Raw genomic sequence first — 23,939 nt, 5'->3', positions numbered from 1 at the left:
TAAACACATGACCACGGCAGCCAATCACCTTGGTGGTGATATAACACGGCCAGTGATTGGTTGCTGCGGCCACGTGCTGGGACAATATGCCGTCGCTGCAGCATTGCAAACATAGACCGTACATCATTTTTTAAAGCCTGGAAAACCCCTTTAATTAAAGATTTGGTGGCAAACGGATGCAACGTAGCCCATATTTTTACAATGTATATGTTTTTTTCTTTGCGCACTTTTAGGCACCTATAAAAGCTTTCATTTAGTATGCATTATCAAAAAGGCAAAACTGAGCAATAAAAAAATTATGTAAGCCCCAAGATCATATTTTTTTTAGGATTTTCAGAAACATTGGGTAAGAAATAAATAGAAAATAAAGCCATTAATGTGATCTGTCAACAGGAATTGTCCTACTTGCTAACGGTTTCCCATTTGCAACCCACAGAGTAGAGGCAGCAGCAAAATAAAACCGATGATAGAATATTTCACGAAGATGCTGGATATTACATTGAATGTCCATGTAACGTTAGTTTAAGATGGAGATTAACGTCATATTTACTGTAGACCCCCATAAAATTGGGGCCACAAACGTCCTTTACGGCAGCCTGAGATCATATATCTCAATACATCTATTTAATTGAAGGGCGCCGTGTATAGGGACGTCCACATGAGATAAACAGCGAATACAGCCGGCAAGGACTGAAGACGCTGTCCACGGTGCTGAAGATGTTCCGCTGCCACACGCAACATGGCCGCCTCCTCCGTCATGCAGGTCGGCAGCTCTTGCGTGACGTCACTTCCGCTCTCCACTAAATCTGTGTTTACATGCTAAGCAAGCTGTGAATGAGCGCCCCCCACCAAATAGGAGGGGACCCTGAGACACCCCAGCCACAGGACAAGACCCAGAGCTCAGCCTGCTGCTATGAAGGTGAGTGCATGACCACAGGACATGGGGGGCTGCATCCACCCAACATGAAAGCTTCTATAGATCACATCTTGTATGTCATTAGATACAGCTCCTCTGTCTGCAGCCAATTATTACAATAATCACAATCTCTTGCACAGGAAAGCAGTGTTCCCCAACCTGTGACTCACCAGCTGTTATAAAACTACAATCCCCATCATGCACAATCATGCTGGGAGTTTTGCAACAGCTGGAGAGACACAAGTTGGGGAACACTGCATTAAACTGTAGTCCCCACCTTTGATCAGCATCACATCACAATAACAATCAGGATAATAAGAACTTCTTGTGAATAGCACAAATGTATTCCGGAATAAAGGTGCAGAATGGCAAATATTGGCAATCCGAGGAGCTGATGGGGTTAAATGTCATCAGAGGTTACCGCTATCATATGTGTTATATATCTTAACTTCTTCTTTTTTGCCGTTTTGTCTAATTTTTCAACTTGTTTTTACTTTGGATAGTGTAAAAACATGGAAACCATCAACAAGTAGGCTAACTGTTGATCGAATACCTAAGGGTATGTTCACACGAGGGCGTCCGTAACGGCTGAAATTACGGGGATGTTTCAGCCTGAAAACATCCCCGTAATTTCAGCCGTAACGGCATGTGCAGGCGCTTGAACGCCGCGTCCATTACGGACGTAATTAGCGCTGCTATTCATTGGAGTCAATGAATAACGGCTCCAATTACGCCCAAAGAAGTGACAGGTCACTTCTTTGACGCGGGCGTCTATTTACGCGCCGTCATTTGACAGCGGAGCGTAAATTACGCCTCGTGTAAACAGACAAACGTCTGCCCATTGCATTCAATGGGCAGATGTTTGTCAACGCTATTGAGGCGCTATTTTCGGACGTAATTCGGGGCAAAAACGCCCGAATTAAGTCCGTAAATAGGCCGTGTGAACATACCCTAATAGTTGCATTAGGTATTTGTATGTTAATGATCAAAACTAAAGGGGGTATTAAATGGGTTGCCCCATTAGAACAACCTCTATCCATATGCTCTATTAGGCCATATTGATGTTGCAGGGATCCCCTGCTCTCAGGACCCCCCTCTGCGCGCCATGTAATACCACGTGTCGCCTGCAGGTCATCCACATTTCATTTAGAGAATGGGTTATCCAATGGGCCAATCCTTTAAAGACATTAATAGGCCAATCAGATCAACAATTCCTTCACAGCGTGATGCACTAAATACTCTTAAAAAGAGGCACAGATCCATCAACAGCAGCTTGTTTATGGAGTCCATGTAGCAGCAGTAAATAACTGCCTTTATCAGTTATACTATATGTATTGCTAGTATGGTAACGTCGTAAAGGGCCACACATATGAATAGTGAAGGTGTTTAGCGGTATATAGTATTGAGGTAATATAGTCACATGGCAATACAATAAATACGCCAGGACCACAGTATTGGATTAATACAGATAAATTGTCCGATCGGTACAGTGTCTTTTTGTTAGAAGGGTCCGCAATGATAATCTGATCCACTACTGATCTGTGATCTTTGGGCAAACCTGCCAGTAAGTGTTCAATTGCCCTGCAGCGCCACCACAGGGGAAATTAAGCATTACACTGTTCCTAGTGAAATCAATCGACTGTCCATGTAATGTACGAATGTGTCGGATTCTCCAGAGAAGTAATTCACTCTCCACCCTGTATAATGGATAAAAGTCCTGAACGAGGGGAGTCCCCCTCTTTTTATTCAGACATTTTCTTGGGTTTCTCCCAGTTCTTCCCTTGCTGCAAAAACATACTGAGAGGGTAATTGATGTCCTGTCAAAATGTTCTGCAACATTCTGATATACTTAGCATTTCAATTCATTACCATTTTCAAGATCTGTGCTTGTTGTCAATAAATGGGAACCTTCTTTTTTATAAGCATACAATAGCACCAGATCGTCTACCTATATGCGAACACCCATCTCTATATAATATCTGCCATAGTTCCATATGTTAATACCAGCTATAACCGTACTACAGTGTCCCCATAACAAGGACAGCCACAGTGCCCCCATAATAATAATGGCCATAGTGTCCTCATACCAGAGCCAGTAATACTGTGACCACATAACAGCCACAGTGCCCCCAAACCAAAGCCAGCTTTACTGTGCCCCATAACAATACCAGCCACATATTATGTACTCATATCACAGCAAACTATGCTATGGTGCCATAACATTAACAGCCACAGTGCCCCCATATCAGATCTGTCCTTACTGTGCCCACATAATAATAATTGCCACAGTGTCCTCATACCAGAGCCAGCCATACTGCACCCCATAACAATAATAGCAACAGTGTCCCCATGCCAATATCAGCCACACCCATACCAAAGCCAGCTCTACTGTGCCCCATAACAATACCAACCACATAATCCTTATACCCGAGCCAGCCATACTGCGCCCCCCTATAGCTATAACGGACGCCGGAAGTGCTCCACCTACAGATAACATGTGAGTTACATACTAGGGTAACTTTCTTCTTAACGTGGCAGGAGGGATTTTTCAGAGATGCTGCCCTTTATGAACAATGAAGGCAGAAATAAGAGGGGGGGCAATGACTTAGCAGCTCCTTATAAGATGGAGACAGGATTGGGAGAGCAGTTGAGGATCATTTCAGTCCATTTCTAATTTCATTTTACAGGACGCCCCCTCATGGTCAAATCGATAGAAATACAATTATTACATTTTCCAAAATGTCAACTCTTCTTTTCTAGGGATCAAGTAGTGAAATGTTGGAAGATGAATCTGCAGTGACAGATGAAGAAGAGATTCCCGCTTCAGAGGAACCGGCAGGTAAGATGAGATTATTATACTGAGCAATGGCGCCGCATCTGGTTGTCAGGTTGTCAGAGGTCAATGGAGTAAAGGGGGTTTTACACTGGACGATTATCGGGCAGACAAGTGTTCATAGAACGCTCGTTGCCGATAATTGCCTTGTGTAAACAGGGCAGCGATCAGCAGATGAACGAGCAAACGATCGATCATCTGCTGGTCGTATAGTTTTAAAAAAGTAAAATATTATCGTTGTCAGCAGCACATCCCCCTGTGTAAACAGACACGCTGCCGACATGATAATAATGGATGGGGACGAGAGATCGGAGTAACAAACGCTCGTCCCCGTCCATAACTCCGTGTGACAGGAGCAAACGAGCGCCGATCAACGATGTCTCGTTGATCGGCGTTCGCTGCATCGGCTGCTTTTCGGACGGTGTAAAAGGCCCTTAACTGTAAAGACATCCCGCAAACTATAGCCCTTATCTCTTTTCTGTTCCAGTTTCTGGGTTTGTGTGGTGCTGGGTTGAGGTTTGGTCAAGTTGACATCCAGCATTTCTGAGCAGTACTTCCCAGTGTGCCATAGCCATAACCATGCTCAATGCTTGAAGGATATGTCCACTATTCCTACCAACTATGTATAGTTTCAAAGCATCTAAAAGAATGACGGAACTTTGCAACAGGTCTTGATTAATGATCAACTACCATTTTTTGTCTAGAGCGCTTATGCAAATCTATGTGTCTCCATGGTTACAGACTACAAAGATACCTTATGTAGTCTGATCCTGAAGTTATACACTCTTCCAGCTGTCCCCTGCTTCACGCTAATATGCATTCGGTAGATTAGCAAAAAGTATGGGGCAGATGGAAGAGTGTATAACTGCAGGATCAGACTACATAAGGTTTCTTTGTAGTCTGTAACCATGGAGACATATAGGTCTGCATAGAAGCTGTAGGCACAAAAGAATAGGATATTTTTAATCAAGATTATTTGCGTTTCTTTTTATTTTATATCCTTTGAAGCAATAAAAATGATTACTGGCAAAGGTAGACCTATAGTGCCACTCTCATCAGTGTGCTGTTTTGGTACTGCAGCTCAGCTGACACTCTGCCACATTTAGGACCTGTTCATATCCCGTTCCGCATTCAGGTTTAAAGTGCTGAAAGTGTGCCGATACTGTTGCATTTGTCTGCCATTGACTCCGTTTACTGTATAATTGGTGGACTCTGGTTCGGGAAGAAAGCTGAATTTTAAAGATAAGTGTATTACAAAGGTATTTTTTTGTAACTTTGGGGTCCTATAAGAACATATTCTTAGGGGTCGGAAAATTTCTTGAAAATAGTAATTGTTATTGCATTCAGTAACCGTTCCCTGTAAAGTAAAAATTGGTTAGTCCGAGAGCATCACATGATTGCTGAGCTTACTACTTTTCGGCACTGCTGAAAATTCACTTTTTTCACTGTAGTGGAATCAGCTTGTTAGCAGGATAAGGCCTCATTTACACGAGCGTGTGCGTTTTGCGCGCGCAAAAAATGCAGCGTTTTGCGTGCGCAAAAGGCACTTGACAGCTCCGTGTGTCATCCGTGTATGATGCGCGGCTGCGTGATTTTCGCGCAGCCGCCATCATAGAGATGAGGCTAGTCGACGTCAGTCACTGTCCATGGTGCTGAAAGAGTTAACTGATCGGCAGTAACTCTTTCAGCACCCTCGACAGTGCATTTCGATCACCATATCGAGTAACCTGTTTAAAAAAAAAAGAGGTTCGTACTTACCGAGAACTTCCCGGCCGTTACCTTGGTGACGCGTCCTTGGTGACGCGTCCTTGGTGACGCGCCTCTCTTGACATCTGGCTCCACCTCCCTGGATGACGCGGCAGTCCATGTGACCGCTGCAGCCTGTGCTTGGCTTGTGATTGGCTGCAGCTGTCACTTGGACTGAATTGTCATCCCGGGAGGTCAGACTGGAGGAAGAAGCCGGGAGTTATCGGTAAGTCAGAATTTTTTTTTTTTTTTTTACACGTTCACGTATATTGGAATCGGAAGTCACTGTCCAGGGTGCTGAACCAGTTTAACTCTTTCAGCACCCTGGACAGTGACTGTCTCCTGCCGGGTTCGGTCAAAACGAGTTCGGCCGAACCCGGTAAAGTTCGGTTCGCTCATGTCTAAGACACTCCGTTCAGATGTTTGTAAACAGAAAAGCACGTGGTGCTTTTCTGTTTACATTCAGTTTGACAGCTCTTGTGCGAATCACGCAGTTCGCACGGAAGTGCTTCCGTGCGACCTTCGTGGTTTTCACGCACCCATTGACTTCAATGGGTGCGTGATGCGCGAAAAACGCACGATTATAGAACATGTCGTGAGTTTTAGGGCAGATACAGATGGACGTTGCGTTTTTGCGCGCGCAAACAACGCAGCGTTTTGCGCGTGCAAAAACCATTTGACAGCTGCGTGTGTCATCCGTGTATGATGCGCCGCTGTGTGATTTTCGCGCAGCCGCCATCATAGAGATGAGGCTAGTCGACGCCCGTCACTGTCCAAGGTGCTGAAAGAGCTAACTGATCGGCAGTAACTCTTTCAGCACCCTCGACAGTGAATGCCGAACACAATATACAGCAACCTGTTAAAAAAAAAAGAAAAAGTTCGTACTTACCGAGAACTTCCCGGCCGTTGCCTTGGTAACGCGTCCTTGGTGACGCGCCTCTCTTGACATCGGGCCCCACCTCCCTGGATGACGCGGCAGTCCATGTGACCGCTGCAGCCTGTGCTTGGCCTATGATTGGCTGGAGCTGTCACTTGGACTGAATTGTCATCCCGGGAGGTCAGACTGGAGGAAGAAGCCGGGAGTTATCGGTAAGTCAGAACTTAGTTTTTTTTTACAGGTTCATGTTTATTGGGATCGGTAGTCACTGTCCATGGTGCTGAAACAGTTTAACTCTTTCAGCACCCTGGACAGTGACTATCTCCGGACGTCGCGTACCGGAAATTTTTTTGCCGGGTTCGGCCAAAACGAGTTCGGCCGAACCCGGTGAAGTTCGGTTCGATTGTCCGGGTTCGCTCATCTCAAAGACACTCCATTTGGATGTTTGGAAACAGAAAAGCACGTGGTGCTTTTCTGTTTACATTCATCCTTTTGACAGCTGGTGCGCTGTTTCAGTCGGTTCGCACGGAAGTGCTTCCGTGCGACCTGCGTGGCTTTCACGCACCCATTGACTTCAATGGGTGTGTGATGCGCGAAATACGCGGAGATATTGAACCTGTCGCGCTTTTTGCACAGCTGACAAACGCTGCGCAAAAAGCACGGACTGTCTGTACTGCCCCATAGACTTGTATTGGTCTGTGCGTGGCGCGTGAAAACCACGCGGCCCGCACGGACCGAATACACGCTCGTGTGAATCCCCCCTTACGCAACGCACTCGCGCTGCGCAAAATTCACGCATCGTCTGCACTGCCCCATAGAGTAATATAGGTGCATGCGACACGCGTGAAAAGCACGCGTGTCGCACGCGCGTATATTACGCTCGTGTAAATGAGGCCTCAATCTCATGAGCTATACATTACCTAGAATTATTAATTGCTTTTTGATTCAAAAATACCAATGCAATCCTGCTTATTCTAAATGAATTCCTGCTGCTAAACCGATCAAGTAGACTTCTTTAGAAACAGATGTAGCAGAGCTGGATTTAACTCTATTCTACCATAATTTGTACAGAAGACTTCAGATAACTTAATGAGATGTCTTAATGCCAAATGACAAACCCAGCTCTGCTGCATTGGTATTGAATTGTTTCATGTACGTTTTCTGAGCAGCAGAGGGCAGCAGGATTCCAGGTAACACTGGTTGTAGCATCATCATATCTGCTTCTTCCCAAACACAGGGCACCAATTCCAGTCAAATACCAGATCAAATTCTAGATCAAACACCAAGAAATAATTTGCTGGCACATCGATGTACTACATGGACGTCTTCCACTAAGGCGTAGCAGTGGTGATGATGTTCTGTACCCCAAATCTATCTATCTATCTATCTATCTATCTATCTATCTATCTATCTATCTATCTATCTATCTATCTATCTATCTATCTATCTATCATCTATAGGTTTTTTTAATTAGACAACCACTTTATTTCATTGATTTTGTTGCAATCCTTTTTTTTCTATTATTATTGCAGTTGAATGTAGTGACAGTGTCAGTACTTGGAGGCTGTTTTTGTCTGGGTGACTGCAGAGCTGGGCTGAATTTTACAGGGGCTAAAGAAAGATAAATGATCGCACATTTAGTGTCCGGTTTATGAAAGTATGAAATTGTCATTTTGTGTTTTATTGTGGTTGTCACGAGGTTCTCTACGTTCAATAATCTCAGCACATACTGTTATACTTGGCGGAATGGATACAAATAGAGTCAAATTAATGGCGCCATTTTTATGTCAAAACAACCAAATTTAGCTCTTCAGATCTGGAATAAAATATAATTTTTTTGCAGCAATTTTTAGAATGGCAATGAGCAGAAAAAAAATTCTTAGCAAATTTTTACATTTTCAGTGTTTTTTTGCTTGTATTAATCATCTCATTGACTCATCCTAGAATGCAGTATTTACCTTTGAGCAATCCTTTTTTGTTAGGGCTCATTCAGACGAGCGTAATCGTCGTCCGTGTGCTGTGCGTGAAAATCACTGATCCATTGACTTCAATAGGGCCCGTTGTGTGAAACTCACTGCATGTCCTATATTTGTCCGTTTTTCTTTCACCTATGCGCCTATTGAAGTCAATGGGTGCGTGAAAATCACGCACAGCACACAGATACACATCCGTGTGCTGTGCGTGATTTGCACATCAATTCCATTAAAAAAAAAAAAGATGTGCTTTGCGAGTGCGTGAAAAACACATGCCACTCGCAAATCACAGATGCAATAACGCACGCGGACCAGATTTACGCGCGTATTTTACGTGCAGAAATCTGTCACGCTCGTGTAAATGTAGCCTCAGAAGGGTTCTTTAATGATGATCCCAGTGATCAGCAGCAATCTGTGGAGGAACCTGGCAGCAAGTGTTCAGTTTCTCTGCAGCGCCACCGCAGGGGTAAAGAAGTATTACACAGCCCTCCTTGAAACCAAGTAATCACGGATGTGCCGGGTCATCCAGAGTGAGAGATTCTCTTTATAGTTGCTCTACTCTCTAATAGATGAGGGTCCTGAATATGGGACACCCCTCTGTTAAATAACAGGAGATTTCTAAACCAGAGTAGTAAACCAGATATCTTTATAGTATGTTTTTTGTTCCCCAAATATGGCAGACCTGTAAAAAAGAATAAAATAAATGATAAAATACTTACTGTCAAAATTCTTAACATGGTCATGACATCTAGTCGCTGGAGTACTGTAATGTTTCATCCGTAGTGGCATAAGGTCCTTGGCTGTGTTTGGACAATGTGGCAGCGTAATGTTACATCTCTATGGGTGCAGCGTGATTGAGGCCTCGTGTACATTGGCCTGTCAGGTCCCGAAACAGAATTATGACTGTATGTGACACATTTCGGGACAACCTAGTTGAACGTTGATCCAACCTGATCACCACTAGGGGTCAGTAAGACATTTTTTTCTCTTTTTGAGCAAATTGCATTATGTCCTATTAGACGTTTTTCCCTTTTCTCTCAACCCGGATTAAACAATGAGGACTTTTTTTTTTTTTTTTCCTTTCCAAAGCATCTCTGCTCCCTGGTGCTCCCAAGGCATTGAACTGTGCCCGGCTGATATTCTGGTGCATGCTCATCATTGTCCGAGCTTTATTGTCCGCATTGGTGTATAAGTGGTGGCACTTCCATATCTGCCATGGAGGTGCTGAGGAGCTACGAGAAGAAGGACGTCTGTATGTTTACTGTGGTTTTGGAAAATATGCAGTATGTTCTTGGTTATGTGCCTTATTTTGTGAACAGAGTCTTAAAACCTTGTTCCCCCACAACATAACAAATGGCGTCGGAGGTAATGGACCAAAATAAATTGCCAGATCATCAGGATCTCCAGACTATAAAGTAGTGGAATTATGCCAAAGATATATTTATTAGACACATGTATACCCTCCCGTTAGTGAATCTTTACTTCTCATATCTGACTGCGGCCCCTCATATCTGACTGCGGCCCCTCATATCTGACTGCGGCCCCTTCATATCTGACTGCGGCCCCTCATATCTGACTGCGGCCCCTCATATCTGACTGCGGCCCCTCATATCTGACTGCGTCCCTTCATATCTGACTGCGGCCCCTCATATCTGACTGCGGCCCCTCATATCTGACTGCGGCCCCTCATATCTGACTGCGGCCCCTCATATCTGACTGCGGCCCCTCATATCTGACTGCGGCCCCTCATAGCTGACTGCGGCCCCTCATAGCTGACTGCGGCCCCTCATAGCTGACTGCGGCCCCTCATAGCTGACTGCGTCCCCTCATAGCTGACTGCGGCCCCTCCTATCTGACTTCGTCCCCTCATATCTGACTGCGGCCCCTCATATCTGACTGCGGCCCCTCATAGCTGACTGCGTCCCCTCCTATCTGACTTCGTCCCCTCCTAGCTGACTCCGTCCCCTCCTAGCTGACTGCGTCCCCTCAAACATGGTGAATGAATAAGTAATCTTCTCCGATAACTGTGGTGTTTTCTGCGCTACGTCTGACTTGTTGGTATCACAGCTGCTTCATGCAACTAAAGTTTCTCCTGCCTGTCTCAGATACCAGTCAACATCCAGTCCTTAAAACAAGCCTTGTTCTGTCTTCTTGGAGAGGCCACAGCGGAGCCTGAGACGGACGCGCACGGAGAGAGACACATAAAAGAAATGGCAGAAGAACCTGAAAGGGGAGCAATCTGATCCAGTCCATCCTCTGTTGGCTTCTTCCACTACAAAGTTCATTGCCACCCAGGACTAAAGTGAATTTGATCATCTAATATGTATAACCTGTCTTCTAAGGTGGCATGCTGACTTTAAAAGGGCCACATTGGGCACAGAGTCAATGCACCCCCTTCCCCCCATTTAGTAACCTGATCTACAGACAAGGTATCCTCTATCGTCCTGAGATCTGCACATCTTAGTATCTGGTATTGGGTAACATTTATATCCACGTTTTGCTACAATGTAGTTAAATTCCCTAAAATTAGACCTTTAATGAGCTCTCCGTGCGCATACCAACGCCCTAATAAACCGCAACATGCACTTGAACAGCCTTTATGTAATATCAGTGCTAATCTGAAGGTCTTTTGAATTACATTGACTAAGGGCAAAAATTAGTTTTCAATTGCCATGGCAGTCGTAGATCATTTTGATGCCAATCGGATTTAAATGCATGGCAGCACAGAGTATTTTAGAAGATGACTATGCTGATATTGAGTGAACGATGTAGTGAAATGTGGTGGGAAAGTGCCAGACACGAAGGGATAAGAAGGGAATTGTGGATAGTGTGATCATTTATAGGTTATTGACGCACTGATTCACTTTGAAGGGCGTATATGTTATGAAGACCTACAGTATAAGTTACCCCTAGGGTGATATAGGGCCGTTGCAATCTTTAGATAGAGGGTGACAAAGGGTCAAGGCTAGGGTCGTCCAGTCTTGTCTCCGCAGGGCTGTTTATGAAGGAGTTGGGAGAAATCTTGCGTATGGCCATCTTCCTCCATATTGCCACCGGAGGTAAGCGGTAGTCCGAAAGTTACGGCATCATCCGTTGCTATGACTAACACCGGTAGCCCGCTTGCGTCTAAACGCTGCCTGCCTTGAAGATGAAGACGTCAGAGCTGGATGTAGCTGTTCTCTCTAAAGTGGCAATCCCACCGGACTTCCTTGTATCTTGAGTTTTCCTTTAAATGAAGTAGAACAACACTTCAAAGTAGGTTAGATGTTGAAGTAGACAGAGAAGTTCTTATCTACCAACACTTCTGTTCTTCACGCCGCACAGTTGACTAAAGGCTTTTTCCGTCTTCATTTTTGATGCGTAGACATTCTTTGACTAATCCTCAAACTGCTCCGGTTCCCAAGAAGTTTTAGCCGGAGATTAGAGACTATTGAACCAAAGTCCAGAATCATAAAGTGGATGCACAATGTGTCTGTTCTCAATCCTTAACTAGCAACTTCTCGGCATCTGCTTACTACAGATTCTGTCTCCCGTCCTCCGGGACTCGCTATGAATAACTTGCTTCCAAAATTAAAAAGCTATTAGAGAATGAAAATCCTCCAATAAAGAAAGATTTCAATAAAATATCAGCTCCTGAGACAATGTAAATACCCAGGAGATCACAGTTTCTAAGTAAGAAAAGAGAAAAAAAATATAGATTTAATTCCATTGGATTTTTTCATTGCGATGTGTATGAATGTATTATCTTTTCAGTAAATATTCATTAACGTCTGCTGTGGTTTGTGAGTTTAGACATGTTGTGTGGAGATACTTCCGTTCTGCACCAACAACAATCCTCTAACCGGAGAGGAAGTCAGGCTTTCGTTCACTATACAGTTCGGTGCCCCCAGGGTCGGAATGGCCCACCAACGTACCAGAATACACCAAATAACATAGAGTCTTGGATCACGTCTTGATGTGAGACCATGATTCATATACCAAGGTGGTGAATTTAAACCAGATCTTCCACCTAGGATCTCTGGATGCCTGGAATGGCCAATCTCCATAACTGATTATCATTAGGCTCCTAAACACAGGGAAGACCTGAGCTGTAGGTAAGAAAAACTTCATTTTGGGTCTTAGATAGTCATAAGGTATCTGTTGGCCAAACACCCATTTGGCTCATAACTCTCTCCCTCGGCCTTCCTGTAAACATGCATGCATCGGTTTGAATGTTTTTGTTCAGTATCGGAGAGGGAGAAAAGCGGCTGCCAGTTGATTTTGGTAGTGGTTAATCTCCTGGCAGAACAAATAATCGGACATGTTGAAATCCTATATGCCCGATCCTTTTTTTCCCTGACACTAGCCATTGGGGTCACAGTTGGGAGACCCCCATACACATTAGATTGCAGTTAAAACCTGTCAATTGGAGCCGGATTAGCCCATGTATGGGCATCTCAAGATACTACATGATCTAGCCCTAGTCATGGCGCCATCAAGGTGCCATCTCAATAATATCTTGCTCCTTTAAGTTTTCAGGTCACTAATTTCAAATCTCAACATTACGTAAGATTTCTTCCTGTTTGAAGGGGTCCTTTCATAAATGTATTCCCTAGATACAGCAATTGTGTGCAACTTTGTGATATACATCATGTATCATGGAATAGGACCTTCTTTACATATGTGAGAACCTGGATGAGATACCCACAACCAAGTTTGGACTGGCCCGCCATTGTTTCAGAGGATCATCCGGTTGGCCCAGGCTCCGACAAAACAATGGTCGCCAAACGTCCAACAGGAGACAGCGCTGTTTGTATCTGACTTTAGAGCTAATTACTAGCCACAAGGATCTTTTTCTAATGGGTTGGTAAGACCTTATTGAAGATATGTACTGCATGCACAAAGATCCATTACGATGTAATTAAAGGTAGACGTGCACATGTTCTGTATATATGTCGCTCTGGTCCTCAGAATACCAAGGTACCCCAGCCCGTCACTACCCACAACAACTTAATATTCTAGATACCCTCCCCATGAACAGTTCTAGGAGGCAGAATCAGGAGGGGGTGCATCTTAGAAGGTTGAACCCAATTTGGTTTGCCGTCTCTGGGGCACCATCCTATTTTAGTGCCCCTTTGATGGCATAAACAGCAACACTTTGTCCATAAATCCGGCTTTGGTCTGCAATGAACCGCACATTCTATCTCGTCAAGCAGCAACTATAGATCTCAACACGAACGCTGACGTTCCTTGTCAAAAAATAATTACTGGGACGTGTTTACATGGGTGAAATTCTCCTTTAATGTAACCTAGACGCTTCTTTATGCCCTGTGGAATTTCACCTATAAGGCCGTCCTAATAATCTTCTTAGAACAGGAGGGATACATGAGACGAAGTTTCAAGGAGAAAGAACATTTTTTTTTTTTACAACAAAGCGAGGATCAAAAAACAAAGGCAATGTTTGTCCGGACCTTTCATTTTTTTTTTCTTTTGCAGTGAAGAGATATCAGCGCAGACTTTACAAAGGGAAGAAAAATCCACATTAAAAGTAATCAGAGTTATTTCTTTGATGCATGGACTGCTGATTCCTACAGTGTAAAAACTAGGACGAAATGTACTTAAGGCAACTTTCTCCACAAGCTGCAACCTCTTGTGAAAAACAAAATGCAGTATACAGATGGAGCAGAATTTGCGACGGTCAAGATTCTCTATGGTGCAAAGATCATTTTTCAAGAATGGGATTATCCCAGATTTATCTGCAGGATTGAGCACAAATCCATTGTCCACAATTCTTCTTTTATAAATGCCGATGGGGCTGGGGCTTAGCTTGCCAAGTATTCCAGTTATTATGGGATGCCAGCTGCTGTGCCTACCTGTGCGGCCGATGTTCCTCATTCTCCACCACTGTTCTCACTATGGCGACATGCGCCGTGCATCATTTTAAAGGGTCAGGACTTTATCTGCTGCTATTGGAGATTACTCCGGGGACACGACCTGGGGATTCCCTTTTCAACGTTTATACCCTTTTGAGGGATCAGGTGAAAATTTAACAATTCCTTAGACTCCGTACCCTGGTTTAGCCTTAAAAATCGAATAGTGACGTAATCGCTCCTGTCCAGAGTCCTGACCCTGACACCAATCTTGATTATTGTGGCGGAAAACACTTTAAAGGACAAAAGCAGTAGAGGACATTTTAATGACTTCATCTAGAACCATAAGGCTTAGTTCACCTCTGCGTCACGGCTCCGTTCATGGGTTCCGTCGGACCTTTCCGGCAGGGGAACACATGAACGGAATCCAAACTGAAACAAACGGAAACCACAGGTTTCCGTTTGCATCACCGTTGATTTCAATGGTGCAAATGGTTCTCTGTTTGTCTCAGTTGTGTAATTTATCATGCAGACGACCGTTGTGCCACTCGGGCCGTTTTTGACGGCATCCGAGTGGCACCCGATAGTCTTCACGAACCCATTCATTTTAGCGGGTGAATTGGGTCCATGAAAAATGGTCCAAATCTCCGATCCAAGGAAAGATAGAACATGTCCTATCTTTCCTCGGATCACTGACGGGACTCGGACGGCACACTTGGTCGTGTGCATGAGGCGTTAGGGTTCCGTTGTTTTGACGGAATGGATAGCGCAGTCGACTACGGTATTGATTCCGTCAAAACGTTGCAACCCTTACACAACAGTGACAAACGGAAACAATTTGCACCAGAACTGTCACCATTGAAATCAATGGTGATGCCAACAGAAACCTATGGTTTCAGTTTGGATTTCGTTCATGTGTTCCCCTGGTCCGACGGAACCCATGAACAGAGTTCCAACACAGATGTGAACAAAGCCTAAAATGTAGAAAACGCATACGGACCAGAATACAAATAATAAGAATAAGCTCTGTGCAGACATTGAGCTAATAGGGAATTCTGGGAGATTTCAGCTCTGAAGCCTGCAGAACTGTGTATGCAGCTCTAGACTTTACTACAGGCTGTAACTCAAGACTAGTAAAAATAAGTAATACAATGTATTTAACTTTTTATATAGATTTATTCTTTATGTAAACTGAATGATGTTCATAGATGGGCATTCCCTTTATTTAAAGGGGTTGTACTAGAATGAACAATTATCATCTATCCACTGTTTAGGTGATAATTGCCTGATCGCTATGGGCCCTACATCTGGGACCCCCACCGATCGCGAGAACGGGGGTCTCAAACCCTCCTTTCCTCCTTACTTCCAACTTCAGGCGCTGCTTATCTCAGTGGAAACCATAGTATCAGATGGTTTAAATTGCAACCTGCCCAGTACCTATTTCCCTTTATGGCAGACATCGGGGAACATAACCATAGACATGAAATTTTTGCTGTGTCCCTGTCGAAACTCAGAAGATCTGCCAACAAAAAAATCTCATGTCTGCAACCAGCTTAAGACTACTTGACGTAACGGCAGGTACTGAGATGTTTCTGAAGCAAAGAGCAGCAAAATCAGAGAAGTAGAGGTGGGCAAATCTATCCACCCAATTCAATTTTCACACATTACGGAGCTAATTTGTAATCTAGCCGCCATTATAATCCGCTGGGCGAAACAAAGCTTAGAGTGAATGAATTTGAGGAGTTGGCAAATTGATTCACCCATTGTATTCCTTGGGTTGGCGAATCGGCGGATCGATTTTCTCATCTTTCCTGCCCTCGGCCTAGTCTGAAGGTCATTTCACAAACACAGTAATATCCAAATGAGCTGTATCTAAAAATGGAAAAGCAACTGAATGAATTGCTCCCTTCAGCACCAGAAGCACTTACGATAACACACCCTTAAGAGACTGAATTGATTAACTGAAGAAGCAGAAGCAAGGCACAGCTTGGAAATTAGGCCAGTGTGTTTAAGATTCTTCACCCGTTTGTCAAACTCAGTTTGTTCGCAACACTGCCATCACTTTCCCTGCATCCTGCTTGCTTTGTCATGTAACATTGCACAGGGGAATTGTCAATGAATGCAGCAAGTCTTGTCAAGAAGGAAAAAAAAAGTTGGAAGCTGTGACATTCCGGGCACTTGCAGAGCGATCATCACATTCTTCTTTCTCCTTTTTGTTTGTTTTCTTATTTCACAACATTTTGATCGTCTCTTGTTTCGCACTCCCATGGGGTCATGTATTTGTTCAACACGTATACTGCCCAGAAAGGAAATGTAGGCAACAGCATTTATAGACGGTAAATTGGCGACAGAAAGGAAGAATTTTCACAGTGACCGGTATTGATGATTAAAGGAAGTTTTTTTGTATTGTGGACCGCTTGGGAGCGAGAAATGTCGTCAAGTTCAAGGTCAAGATCTTCGGATATTGTAAGGAAACAAAAGTAGCAAGAGGAGCACCATAGAAACCAAGCTTTGGAAGGGCTATGTTGGTCTTCAAACCCAGCATAATGGAGCAACATGCAGGAACCAAGAACAAGACCTTGTCGAAAACAACTGAATTTGCCCTTAACCCCTTAATGGGGTAGTCTGCTTTGAAAAATCCCTACTTGGAAGAAGGGTCCCTTCACAATAAGTGGATCGCAAAGGGTCTTTTTCTGATGGAACCCCCAGCGATCACCTGTAATCTGTGGGGAAACCGGTTAGTAAATGTTCAGTTTCCCTGCAGCGCCATCACAGGGGAAACAAAGCATTACACCGTTCTCATTCACATCAATGTGTTGTCTGTATGCAGACAGGACATGTCTTCCTGAGTGGGAGACGCTCTTTGTAACCACTTAACACTCTGGCTAACAGGAAGGATCCTAAAGCCTTATTCACACGGACGTGTCCGTTTTGTGTGCGCAAAAGTTCCGTGTGTCATCAGCATATGGTGCGCGGCTGCGTGATTTTCGCGCAGCCGGCATCATGATGACACTCTCTGGTTTTATGTTTACAAACAGAAAAGCACGTGGTGCTTTTCTGTTTTCATTAATTTATTTTACTACTGTAGCGCGAATCACGCGCGGCACCCGGAAGTTCTTCCGTGTGCCGAGCGAGATTTGCACGCACCCATTGACTTCAATGGGTGCGTGCTGCGCGAAACACGGGCAAATATAGGACATGTCATGAGTTTCACGCAGCGCACATACGCTGCGTGAAATTCACTGACAGTCTGAGCGGCCCCATTCATTAACATAGGTCCGTGCGAAGCGCGTGAAAATAACGCGCGTATCACACGTTCCTGTGAATAAGGCCTAAGGGTGAGGACACAAGTAGCGGTGGCCGAAAACTCCAGCCCCTTACAAATTTATAATTGATGGCCACACAATTTTGCATGTAATATCACCGTTTATCTGCACGGCCGGATAATATATTCGCACTTGCTTCCTCGCATTCCACCTAAGGCTATGTAGCTATATGAGGTTTAGTTTTTTGTAAGATGAGTCCTATATTTTTGGGAAATTTTTTTCTGTAGCACTGTCATTTTTTTAAAAATTTTAATCGTTGAAAATAATAAAATTAAATCTGTTCCAGCGATGGTTATGCCGAGGCTAACAGGAATATCTTAAAAGAAGCTCCCCTCACTTTGTCTACACCGCAATCCGTATATACAGCGCATCAGGGGTTAAACAGCTGGAATCGGAGAATACTCTGATTTCGGCAATTACTGAGGGAGTGCGGCTGTTAATCGCAAAGGATTGTGGCCCTTTTTCTAGCACCGCTGCCACTTCGTTTTAGTTCTCATCAGAGGTTACATTAGTTGGTGAGTTAATATGTCCTTCTATGTCATAGAAACGGATCTCCTGATCAGCGGATAGCGGCTTCATTCGGAAAAGGAGTTGTCCAGTTGGGACATCACATTTAAAGGGGTTTCCCCACAAAGTACATTTATCGTTAGTCAGCAGCACATCTGTAAAAAATAACACGGTCCCTATTGCCACGTAAAGGGGTTTTCTAATATACGTTAATGTATGACTCCCCTCCAGTCCCCCTCGCCAACTCTCTGCCGCTTCTTGTTGAAACTTGATAAAATGAAAAAGATGGAACCACCGGCGCTGCTATGTTGAACAGTAATGTAAAGACTTAGACGGGCATTAAGGCAAGGGTTTTATTGACGAAGGCTACGCGTTTCAACACCAGTCCGGTGTTGAAACGCGTAGCCTTCGTCAATAAAACCCTTGCCTTGATGCCCGTCTAAGTCTTTACATTACTGTTCACCATAGCAGCGCTGGTGGTTCCATCTTTTTCATTTTATCAAGTCTCAATTTGGACAACAAACTTCGTTTGCTGTGTTATGGACCTGGCAGCAGCTTCAATGCGTTTTTGACACATACCAGTGTCCACTGTTCAAGGTGAGCATATTCCAAACAAGTGTGCTCCCTTGCTTCACGCAGCCTTTATTTTGCACTATGTGGCGCCGTGTCTCTTTTTCTATCCCGTTTTAGTTTTGCTTCTTGTTGAAGTCCAGGGCGACTTGAGGTCAGGTGACCATGACGGCCAATCACTGCGCACCGCAGGGACGTCACTATGGACAAAGCATTTATTAATCCCTAGTCGAAAAACCCTTTAATATTTGCTCTATTTTGTAAAGCAAAGAAAAAGTATTCCCTTGATTTTACTGTAACGGGAACTACAAAAAATAAAAGAAAAAAGCTGCTTATTCTGCCGAACTTGCTGTCAACTGGGGAAATTAGGAGTTTATCAAGAGTCAGGCAAACTTTAAAAAAATCTCCCAACCTTCAGTAAACAGTCCCCTGTGTGTTCGCGTGTGCATTAAGACAGGAACATCATACAGAATGGCAAGCGCAATTGGCGGGAGCGGTAAAGAGCCGCTCCATTAGTCAGGATGTGACTGTTTTATCTTATTACCTTTTGACAACCTGGAACAAAAAACATCAAGCAAATAATCTCTGCTGTTTTCAGCCATTTTTATCTTGTCACAAATACTTTATCTTCTTCATCTTCTGGTAAAATGTGCTTCTTTAGAAGTTCGATATTCTACAGGCTTGCTATGGGAAGTCCGCAATTATATTTGTGTACCACGACCGCCGTTATAGTCCCCTGGTTATATATTTTCTGAAGACCAAGTTTTTGTTTTTTTTTCTATTGCACCAGTTCATCTATAATAAAAAAATGAAGCAACTCTGTAAATAGTCTTGATTAAAAATTCCCTACGATTTTGCGTCTACAGCTCCTATGCATGCCAATGTGTCTCCATGGTTACAGACTACAAATATACTGTGTAGTCTGATCCTTTTCTACCTATCCATTCTTTCTAACCCACCTCACGTCTCCAGGATAGATTTTCAGTCTTTGAATATAAACAATGAAGCTTTTAGTCAATGATTACAATCAGAGATCATGAAAGTGTAATGAATTGATACAAATATATTAGAAAATGGAATATATAAATATATATTTTGTTATTAATAAGCTCTTTTTGCTGAAACTATATTACATATTAAATCATTTTTTATTGAAAAATAATGGAAATCTCTTTTACAGTTTTGATATAAAGAAATTTGGAATAAAATGCGCCTAATTTATTAAGAGGCACATGCCTCTTAATAAATTAGGCGCATTTCTGGCCGTCAGAAAGTGAAATCGACGCCATCTACAGGCTGGCATGGTTTTGCGCCATAATTTACATCAGTTTCTTGCGTAAATCAAATCTTGGTAAATGTGTCAGCATGTGAATTTTTCAAAAGTGCCGGCCACGGTGAAAATTTTAAATTAGTTCATGCGCAAAATAGGTGTGAGCCAAAATGTAGTACCTTTTTTTTTTTTCTCCAGAATACTGGCATTCAGAGTTATATAAATGAGCCCTTTGTGTTTTAATTCCTCACCATTTCAAGATCTCTACTTGCTGTCTACTAGAGCATGTAGACGCACCGGACCCCCTCCATGAACCAGAGTGGAGAGCTGTTCTGGAAGATTCGGCCTGTCCACGTATTACACGATCGGCCATTCATTTGAAGGTTGGCATGTAATATTACATTTCCCCTGTAGCGCTGGGCACTGGGCAGCTGATCGCCTGGGTGACTATCTTTAGGGAAGGGGTTGTCTCCATTTGACAACCCTTCTAAAGAAACTCTCTAGGCAAAACTGATGCACTGTCTACTGCAGAGCTTGAAGGGGCGGTGCATGACACAGGGACTCCCTCTTTGTTTGTCATGCTCCGCCCTCTCAGGTGCTACACCAGCCGTAACACAGTGGGCCAGTTTTACCCCAGAGGGTTCCCTTTAATCTTTATTTGGATATATGCGCAGATGGCAAATAGTTGAATGATGGCTAAAACGTTGTTTTTTTCGACTGATTTGTAAATAGGACTTCGATGAGTATGAATCTCCTCGTCGGCTGTCAGACCCAGTATTGGTTGTTTTTCTATACATTGATTTGGATAACTTACACAGAGATATCATATAAACCCCTGCTCATCTATATCCAGGAATATCCAAAAGTGTCTGCTGCTTCCTAAACAGCCTGATAGATAAGCAGAGAATATGAAGCGTTTACACAGTACGCAAGGAGAAAGCAATCTAGATTTCACAGCAGAGCCGAGAGAGTACTCCCTGCTGTGCAGGCTCCAGTCCTTGTCTCTACCTGTAGAACCCCCCCAATCGTGCTCTATATTCTCATCACGCCAGCATATCACCCCCACCCCTTCTCTCTCGATTCTCTCTGCCAGCGAGGCCAGCTTGCGAATTGACTCATCAAACTGCTGCTTTTACTGCTGCGGACGGGAAAGTGAGGATTCTGCCTCGGACAGTTCCCCAGCAGGGAGCTGCTCTTTGGCCGCCTTTCCTGCGCAGTATGTGCTCCCCATGCTAATCACATACTCTGTGGAGTTACAGATCTGCCGGTATAGGTGCAGCTAGAATACTAGTGCATGATAGTGTTGAAGTATTAAATGCGCCTTAGTTTCTCGAAAAATAAAGGGAAAAAAAAAAATCATCCATCACTAAAGGGCCTTTTATACCGGCCGACAATTGGCCGGTGGAGCGACCACCGATCAACGAGACATTGATCGGCGATCGTTTTCTCCTGTTACATGGAGCTATGGATGGGGACGAGCGCTCGTTACTCCGATCGCTCGTCCCCATACATTATTATCATGTCGGCAGCGCGTCTGTTTACACAGGGAGATGTGCTGCCGACAACGATAATATTTAACTTTTTTAAAACGATACGACCAGCAGATGATCGAGCGTTTGATCGTTCATCTGCTAATCGCTGCCCTGTTTACACAGGGCAATTATCGGCAACGAGCACTCTACGAACACTCGTCTGCACAATAAAGTGTAAAAGGGCCTTAAGACCCTGTTCACATCATGATTTTCCCCTACCTCTAGCTTGTATGCCGGGAAAGCCCACGCGTACACGCTAGATGTGTCCATAGGGCTCTGTTTGCCTGACAGAAGCAAAAAGATTGTCTTTTTGGCCTCCGTCGGGGTTGTATAGCTTTTTTTTAAAGGATGGAATAGCATAGTAGAAGCATAAAGATTTATTTACACAAACGCGTGTCAAATCGGCCATTAAAAACTTCTGTTTTTCACGGCCGATTTGCATCTGTGCGGGACTCTATTTCACAGATTCCACATAGACTTGAGTCTATTGGGAGATCCGTGAAAACGGGCAAAAATATTACATGTCCTATTCGTCATGGGCCGTTCACTTGATCTGTTAAAACAACGGCCGGTGAATAGCCCCATAGTGTACATTGATTTTTATGCAGCCGTGTGACGGCCGATTTCACTCATACGAGCAGTTTTTCATGTCCGAGTTGCAGCCGTGCAGGAGGCGTTGTTACGGATCCCGCGTAGAATAGAGTCTATGGAGGGATACGTGATACGCAGTAAAATAGGACATGTCCTATTTTTTCACGAACCCTTCACACGCTTCATTGAAACAACGGTCGTTGAAATATGAGTCCGTGTGACGGCCGTTGTTTTAATGCCTGTCACACAGACGTGATAGCCCGAATGGTGATGGATGCAACTGTTAGGCATCCATCACAGTCTACATTTTGCGTATAAGGCGAACATAGGCCAAAAAACGTGATGTGAAAGTAGCCTAACTTGTTGTTACAGGGTTAACTCATAAAGAGTTAATGCCTGTCCTATTAGGGGAAAAGGACCTTATAGAGGTGAATCTCCCCCCTAGGACCACCCGTTTTATGAGCAAAGAGTTAAGGCCCTTTTACACGGGCCAATTATCGGGTAAACAGGGCAACGATCTGCCGATGAACGAGCAAACACTCATTCATCGGCTGATTGTATAGTTTCTAGCAGCCTAAAATATTATCGTTGTCGGCAGCACGGGAAAGATTGATCGGAGTGATGACAGCCTGTCCCTCCCCATCCATAGCTCCGTGTGACAGGAGCAAACCAGTGCCGATCAACGAGCTATCTCGTTTATCGACGCTCGTTTACTACAACTTACGTCGGGCCGTGTAAGAGGACCTTTACTCACAAAGAATTCTAACGGGCTTGAGCCGTCCATGTATTACACTGTCAGTCATTCATTTCTATGTCTGCCATGTAATACTGCATTACAATTATCTGACCAGCTGTTAACGCCGGGGGTTAGGGAAGACGGACCCAGCTTTCTGAGACAATCCCTTTAAATAGTCTCTGCAGCTGTCTGTTTCTAGGAAAACTGGTGACAACCTATATGGCCCCATTACAGATCTATTAATCTAACCGTTCCTCTGTAATTCCTCTTGGAAATGTATGAATAAACTGACAGCTGGGTGTTACCATTCGCCTTGTCACTGGAGTGTGCCCCTGCACGCTGTGACACAGTACAATCAGTGCTGACAATTTCAGGCTGTGTATTAACACAGGCTATTGACAAGGGGAATGGTAGCACCCAGTTGTATGCATAAATTCTCAGGAGGAATAACAGAGGAACTGCACAACACAGAGTTCTAAGAAAAGATGCTCCCGAACTGGGCAATGGATTTACTAAAACAGACTGGAGAGTCTATGGGTGGATTGAGCTGCAATACCAGATACAGCCAATAGACAAGAGGGGTGCTGTTTTTGGAGTAAAAAAGCAGAACCTTTTTTTTCTAATCTCATACAAACCTGCAGCTATCATCTGTGATGTATAGGGGGGTGGTAGCTTTCCTTTTCCTCTAAGAAGGATCAGTACAGATAGTATCCATCTAAATAAATGTAAAGTCCCATATTCTATCGGTTTTGGACATCATCCCATAATTTAATAATTTACTAAACCTCTTGAATTTCTCATCCTCTCATTTCTGTACTTATTAACGGGTGACAGTAAGAGGACATTAGAGCTGTCTTTAATTCAAGTGTTTTCTTAATACTTTAGGCTTTTTTTTTTTAAGCAGTTATATATTTATCCTATGAAAAATAAACTTTTTCTGCTCCTCGTGGGTTTAACCCATTGCCCATCTTCACAGGTTGTTTGTAGGAATTGTCTACTGAGGAGCACAACGGCCAAGGTTTAGGAAGTGGTGGAGCCCACTTTTCATTATGACCAATTACACACAGACAATGACTGTCATAGGACGATGATGGTGAAAAGTGCCGCTAACACACCTGCCCACTAACAAGCCAATACATCATTCTCTATACGTCTTTTTTTTTTTTTTTCTTCTTGGCACGGAAGGAATCATATAGATTTAAATTTCAACTGG

General features: G+C 43.7%; 1 protein-coding gene across 1 annotated transcript in view; it reads left to right on the top strand.

Annotated features, from left to right (window-relative positions):
• The first annotated feature begins 691 nt into the window (after window positions 1-691).
• Window positions 692-23,939, top strand: part of LOC142660902 (transmembrane protein 263-A-like) — a 119,088-nt gene continuing 95,840 nt past the window's right edge. Inside the window, exons 1-2 of the mRNA XM_075837957.1 lie at window positions 692-919; window positions 3,677-3,755. Coding sequence (XP_075694072.1) covers window positions 914-919; window positions 3,677-3,755 — 85 coding nt within the window. The 5' untranslated portion in view covers window positions 692-913. The remainder of the gene's footprint in view (window positions 920-3,676; window positions 3,756-23,939) is intronic.

This window comes from Rhinoderma darwinii, chromosome 9 (assembly GCF_050947455.1).
Source record: "Rhinoderma darwinii isolate aRhiDar2 chromosome 9, aRhiDar2.hap1, whole genome shotgun sequence".
Lineage (NCBI taxonomy): Eukaryota > Metazoa > Chordata > Amphibia > Anura > Rhinodermatidae > Rhinoderma > Rhinoderma darwinii.
This window is presented reverse-complemented; position numbering and strand designations above follow the sequence as displayed.